Below are 7,485 nucleotides of genomic sequence, written 5' to 3' on the forward strand. Positions count from 1 at the left end.
GTGGCCTTCCGGGTGCGCTTCAAGGTGTTAGTAACAACCTTTAAAGCGCTCCGTGGCAATGGACCTAGGTATTTGCAAGACCACCTCCTACCAAACACCTCCCTTCGACCAGTCCGCTCCCACAGAGAGGGCCTCCTTAGGGTGCCGTCGGCCAGACAATGCCGGCTGGCGACCCCCAGGGGGAGAGCCTTCTCTGTGGAAGCTCCTGCCCTCTGGAATGACCTACCCCCCGACCTACGTACAGTTGCGGACCTGCGCCTTTTTCGCCGAGTCCTGAAGGCCCATCTATTCCGTGCGGCCGGCCTGGCGTAGTTTGATTATGTTTTAGTGGGGGTTTTGAATGGGGTATTTTTAGAGCAGGCCTGTTATTTAATTTGTTTTTAGAACAGAAATTCGTGTATATTTATCGTGGTTTTTATTATCGCCTGTTCACCGCCCTGAGTCCCGTAAGGGAGATAGGGCGGTATATAAATTCAATAAATAAAAATAAAAGATGTGATCTCAAACATCTGGAAGGAATCAGGTTGTCTATTCGTTATATTGGGAAACTTCTTTTAAATTGAGTACTTTCATTTCTATTGAGCTCCTAATTGCCATCTTTCTGAACCAAATTATGATAGTCACTATGACTAAATTTCCTCTTGTATTATCTAAAGATATACAGTATTATCCAAAGAATTTACATAGAATGTGATATGAAAAGACGTTAAACATTTTTATTTTAATTTCAAAAACTTCCTTTAACGTCTAAGTTAAAGTTGAATCCAGACGGTTAGTTGCACAATCCCCATTCAAATAAGTGGGAACAAAAATCACAAAGGTATAGCATAAATTTCAGTGGATCAAGCATCCTGTTAATTTAAGCTTTTGAAATTTTAATTTGATATCAAACTTCTGGAATTTCTGAATGTATTACAATTGCACCCCCAGAATTTACGTTCTTATAGCAGAAGATTGGAAAAGGCACCAATATATCATGAATATATCTATTAACTGATAGATTTAAACATGTTTACACTATCCTATTTATTGCCAATTATGCAGACAGAACAATTTCTTGTTTGTAGTTACTGCTTCACTCCTCTTTATTAATCATACATATTTACTATCATTTATTTTCTAGTACATCCAATGTGTCTTTAAGGAGACAGAGAAAATAGTACAATAATTGTAACTAACAGAAGTTTCTTACTAGGCACCAAAGACACTCACAACTGAGTAACCAACCTATAATATGCAGTTGGTTGAAGCTATTGAAATGCTTCATCTAAACAAATTGCCACATGGGAGTTAGTAAATATATGAATTGATTCTTCAAAGCTGATACTTTCATAATGTAACAATGGTCACTTTTGCTTTGACACATTCAGTAGTCAATATCATGCCATAGAAATAGTTAATATTACCATGGGAAAATAATATGCTATAAAGAAGATAGAATAACTGGAATGGCGTATCTGTTTGAAGTTTGAAACACTTCAGTTTGAAGTGTGGAAAGTATATTAATAGGCACTGAATCAAAACATTGCTTAGTTTTTCAGGGAGTCACCCTATGATTTAACTCTAAATATTTCTTTCCAGATTCCATTTTGGGGAAGAAGACTGCATCACAGCTGTCCCTGTGAACCTAACTTGGCTTGTGTCCGGATTTCTCCAAGCAAATACAAATGTTTACCAGAGTTCAAAAATGATGACATCTATTTTTAGCAGAAGGATGGTGAAGAATTCTGTGTCATTTCATATTTCATGAATGAAGACCCCTATTTGTTATTGTGATGACATTGTTTGACAGGAAATTTAGATTATATTTTCTAGCCTTATTAAGATACCATATTTAAGATTAGCCCAAGTGTTTCCCTTAGACAAATACAGTTTCTTTATATTTTTATCAGCCCAAATAAGGATGAGCTGAGGTAGGCCTGTTGAGAGGTGCTAGCTGGAATACAGCCCATTGTCCATGCTTGACAGACCAAGGGAGACCAAATAAATTTTGCTGCATACAGAAATATTATTGGCAATGTCATAAAGATAGACAAATTGGGCTAGAAGTGGAGCACATCTAGAAAAAAAGGCATACTATTGTCAAATTCTTTCTACTAAAATGCTCAAATCCAGACCATTTAGTAACCAGTATCACCAAATCAGTTTGTTTACATTGGAGGGTTTTCCTTAGCCTGCCAAACTGAATGAACATATCACTCTTACTGATCACGGAAAAAAATTAAAAAGCAAAGAAATCACCTCATCCAACTCCTGGTGGATTTTTAGTAGCAAGTTTGGAAACAAAACGAGCATTTTTCTATTAGAATCTCTGGTCTTTAAGGGAAAAATAACATCACATTATCTGTGTTGATATCAGTGAGAATGAATTAATTTATATTAGCTCCAGAACTAGAATGGATTTGATGCCGGTAGGGGTATATGTCAGATTGTGTATATATCGGTGTTTCTGTTGCTGCACTTCGGAGGTACAGCTGGAATGCCCATCTTCTATTTGGGAATGTCAGTGTGTACTGGACAACCTGTGTCCCATTGGATCATTATTTCAGAGATACTTTCTTACCTAAACCAAGAAACAGAATGACCATGGGTGGTCAAAAAACCAATGGGATCAGGAGCAACTTTCAACTTCCTGCTGGCTTCCCCATTGAGTTTCCTTGTGGGANATGCACTCTGAAGTTCTTCAAGGAGACAGGGAAAGATGGGCAATTCCTCCAGTCAACCCTTTTGTAATGACAGGACAAAAATGCTTCAGACAATCCCCCCATCACATGAAGATAAAAGAGGGAGAAGAGGAAGTATATTCAGACTTGCATAATTCTGTTATAGGTTTTCTAGTAAAAATTAGTTTTAGACTTATAGAGTATCTGTTTCTTAGTCCAGTCTGCCTTATGGAGCTGACATAAGGTAGCTGGGGGCTAACTCTTTTAGGGGAAACCTATATGTTTTCTACTTAGAGTGGATCTTAATTCCTAATTTTGATATTAGGAAGTAAGATCTATGTATTTATTTGAAACATATGCCTGGATGATGCAAGACAGACTTTTTATTTCAAAGTGGGGAGTCATGGGAAGTGAATTTCTAGGTCCACCATCAATAGGTGAGGCAGAGCTTTTATCATCTTGATACATTCTTCTAAATAACAAGCAGGTACGAAGGGAGACTGGGAGTCACCCTGTTAAGAGAAGCAGCAGCTTTTACATTAGATGTAGGGTTCCTCTAGACCAGGGCTTTTCAACCTTTTCACCCATTGTATCACTTTTAGGATATGGCAATATCCGAGTACCACCAGTCGCCTAGCAAAGTGTCAAAAACTTGATGACCCCAAAAAAAAGTGATAAAGTACAGGTAGTCCTTGACTTACAACAGTTTGCTTAGTGACTGTTTGAAGTTACAATAACACTGAAAAAAGTGCCCCCCCCCCAAGGCACAGCCGAGCAAGACACCTGCCTGCGGCGCTCTTCCTCCTGTCCGAGGTTTTCATTGTTGTGAGACATTTCTGTTGAGGATTGGCAGAAGGGTGGGGTGGGGGTGTTTGGTTTTTATTCCCCCCATCTTCTGGGTGGTTGCAGCAGGTTTTGGTCACTTTACATGACCCTGGGACACTGTGACCATCATAAATATGAATCAGTTGCCAAGCATCTGAATGTAAATCACAAGACCCTGGAGATGCTGCAACATTCCAGCTGATCGGCACTTCTTCTGGGCTCAGCAGAAGCGCCAGGATCAGCGCCGAGCTCCAGCTGGAGCCTGGCGCTGATCCTGGCGCTTCCACTGAGCCCTGACAGCCCCAAAGAAGCACTGATCCTGGCGCTTCCGCTGAGCCCTAACAACCCTGCAGCTTCAGCCATCTCTCGCTCAGGCTTGTGCGGTGCTGCCACTGGTTCAGCTCATTCCCCTCCCCCGCTACCACTTTTCTAGGATGGTCGCGTACCACCTGCCAGGTGCCAATGTACCACAGGTGGTACCCGTACCACTGGTTGAAAAGCCCTGCTCTAGAAGATATTTGGAGAGCAATGACCACCTTCCCTAAACATTGCAGTGGTGATGTGAGTTAACTCAAATTATTGCTCAGATTTATGTCTCTGATTTTATCTGTTTTTTTTAAACATCTCTCTATTAGATACAGTAATGGCCAAAATTGTGGAAACCTTTTGGGAAAAGTGTATTTTTGAGGTTTGATGGCTAATAACACCACTTTCTGGGGGGAGTAGTACCATAAAATTATATATCAATGGAAAGATAATTTAATCAAGAATGTAATACAACAAAGCTTGTTCAATTATCTGTACTGTATTCTATGAAAGGTTATAGCCAAATAACCAGAAAAAGGAAGCACAACCTGCTTAGGTTGATATCAGGTAGCTTTCCTTCATCTGATTGTAGCCAATAAGCATGAGTGTTGAGAGAGCCAATCAGGTGTCGTCTTGTTTTGGCAATGAGCCAATCAGATCACAGTAGGATTCAGTTATTGATGTCATGTGCTGAAGCTGAGAGGAGAACAATTTGTCAGTGTATTATGTGATCGCTATCAAGTTGGTTGGGGGTTTTTGTGTTCTTTCGTTTAGTGAGCTTGTAAAACATAATAAAATTAAAGTAATGGTGCAAAGAGTTGACTGGTTGCCCAGAAAGCGATGTAAAATAGTATTATTAAGTGAACAAGGCTATAGTTATAAAGAAATTAGAAGAAAAAATGGTGGAAACTTAACCAAAGATGGCATTTCTACTGTACACTTTTCCCAAAAGGTTTCCACAATTTTGGCCACTACTGTATATGAGCAAATAATTAGAACAAGATCATTTTACTATTTCTTTTTTGTATCTAATGCTATATATCTGTGTATTGCATTTAAGGCTTGTGACAGAGATCTGCAATGTGGTGGAGGCATGTGCTGTGCTGTTAGTCTTTGGATCCAAAGTCTTCGAATTTGTACACCAATGGGCATCTTTGGAGAAGACTGTCATCCATTAAGCCATAAAGTTAGTGTATTATATAATATTCTGGTTCTTGCGTAATATTAAACATAGAACAAAATATTAATATAAATATTAGCTATAAACCAAACTTCATAAAATAATATTCTCCCTGCAAAAGTTAAGAAAGTTTTCTATCTATCATTATTCATATTGTACAATATCTTATAAAAGATCTAAGGCAAACTAGTCTTTTGCATTGTAGAACTTGATCAGCATGTTATTATCTACTTTTACTTGATCTTTTCTCCTTTAACCAATTTTTTTAAAAAAAATGTTAAAGGAGAAAGACAAACTATTAGGATTTCTTGGATCTGGGGCAAGCAACGTGGATTTGAATTTGAACTCCACCAAGACAACATGAAAGATGTGATCTCAAACATCTGGAAGAAATCAGGTTGTCTATTCGTTATATTGGGAAACTTCTTTTAAATTGAGTACTTTCATTTCTATTGAGCTCCTAATTGCCATCTTTCTGAACCAAATTATGATGGTCACTATGACTAAAGTTCCTCTTGTATTACCTAAAGATATACAGTATTATCCAAAGAATTTACATATAATGTGATATGAAAAGATGTTAAACATTTTTATTTTTATTTCAAAAACTTCCTTTAACTTCTAAGTTAAAGTTGAATCCAGACTGTTAGTTGCACAATCCCCATTCAAATAAGTGGGAACAAAAATCACAAAGGTATAGCATAAATTTCAGTGGATCAAACCTCCTGTTAATTTAAGCTTTTGAAATTTTAATTTAATATCAAACTTCTGGAATTTCTGAATGTATTACAATTGCAGCCCCAGAATTTACGTTCTTATAGCAGAAGATTGAAAAAGGCACCAATATATCATGAATATATCTATTAACTGATAGATTTAAACATGTTTACACTGTCCTATTTATTGCCAATTATGCAGACAGAACAATTTCTTGTTTGTAGTTACTGCTTCACTCCTCTTTATTAATCATGCATATTTACTATCATTTATTTTCTAGTACATCCAATGTGTCTTTAAGGAGACAGAGAAAATAGTACAATAATTGTAACTAACAGAAGTTTCTTGCTAGGCACCAAAGACACTCACAACTGAGTAACCAACCTATAATATGCAGTTGGTTGAAGCTATTGAAATGCTTCATTGCCACATGGGAGTTAGTAAATATATGAATTGATTAGTAAATATATGAATTGATTCTTCAAAGCTGATACTTTCATAATGTAACAATGATCACTTTTGCTATGACACATTCAGTAGTCAATATCATGCCATAGAAATAGTTAATATTACCATGGAAAAATAATATGCTACAAAGAAGATAGTGAAGCAGTTTGAAGTGTGGAAAGTATATTAATAGGCACTGAATCAAAACATTGCTTAGTTTTTCAGGGAGTCACCCTATGATTTAACTCTAAATATTTCTTTCCAGATTCCATTTTGGGGAAGAAGACTGCATCACAGCTGTCCCTGTGAACCTAACTTGGCTTGTGTTCGGATTTCTCCAAGCAAATACAAATGTTTACCAGAGTTCAAAAATGATGACATCTATTTTTAGCAGAAGGATGGTGAAGAATTCTGTGTCATTTCATATTTCATGAATGAAGACCCCTATTTGTTATTGTGATGACATTGTTTGACAGGAAATTTAGATTATATTTTCTAGCCTTATTAAGACACCATATTTAAGATTAGCCAAAGTGTTTCCCTTAGACAAATACAGTTTCTTTATATTTTTATCAGCCCAAATAAGGATGAGCTGAGGTAGGCCTGTTGAGAGGTGCTAGCTGGAATACAGCCCATTGTCCATGCTTGACAGACCAAGGGAGACCAAATAAATTTTGCTGCATACAGAAATATTATTGGCAATGTCATAAAGATAGACAAATTGGGCTAGAAGTGGAGCACATCTAGAAAAAAAGGCATACTATTGTCAAATTCTTTCTAGTAAAATGCTCAAATCCAGACCATTTAGTAACCAGTATAACCAAATCAGTTTGTTTAAATTGGAGGGTTTTCCTTAGCCTGCCAAACTGAATGAACATATCACTCTTACTGATCACGGAAAAAAAATAAAAAGCAAAGAAATCACCTCATCCAACTCCTGGTGGATTTGTACTAGCAAGTTTGGAAAGAAAACGAGCATTTTTCTATTAGAATCTCTGGTCTTTAAGGGAAAAATAACATCACATTATCTGTGTTGATATCAGTGAGAATGAATTAATTTATATTAGCTCCAGAACTAGAATGGATTTGATGCCGGTAGGGGTATATGTCAGATTGTGTATATATGTGTTTCTGTTGCTGCACTTCGTAGGTACAGCTGGAATGCCCATCTTCTATTTGGGAATGTCAGTGTGTACTGGACAACCTGTGTCCCATTGGATCATTATTTCAGAGATACTTTCTTACCTAAACCAAGAAACAGAATGACCATGGGTGGTCAAAAAACCAATGGGATCAGGAGCAACTTTCAACTTCCTGCTGGCTTCCCCATTGAGTTTCCTTGTGGGA

General features: G+C 37.3%; 1 protein-coding gene across 1 annotated transcript in view; it reads left to right on the plus strand.

The window, feature by feature from the left end:
* The window catches only part of PROK2 (prokineticin 2), a gene marked incomplete at its 5' end in the record, with an annotated part of 3,975 nt that extends 2,243 nt beyond the window's left edge, over positions 1–1,732 (plus strand). Inside the window, one exon of the mRNA XM_015822870.2 lies at positions 1,582–1,732. Coding sequence (XP_015678356.1) covers positions 1,582–1,707 — 126 coding nt within the window. The remainder of the gene's footprint in view (positions 1–1,581) is intronic.
* Between the last annotated feature and the right edge of the window lie 5,753 nt (positions 1,733–7,485).

This window comes from Protobothrops mucrosquamatus, unplaced genomic scaffold, assembly GCF_001527695.2.
Source record: "Protobothrops mucrosquamatus isolate PMUCROS unplaced genomic scaffold, P.Mucros_1.0 scaffold1711, whole genome shotgun sequence".
In the NCBI taxonomy this organism is placed as follows: domain Eukaryota; kingdom Metazoa; phylum Chordata; class Lepidosauria; order Squamata; family Viperidae; genus Protobothrops; species Protobothrops mucrosquamatus.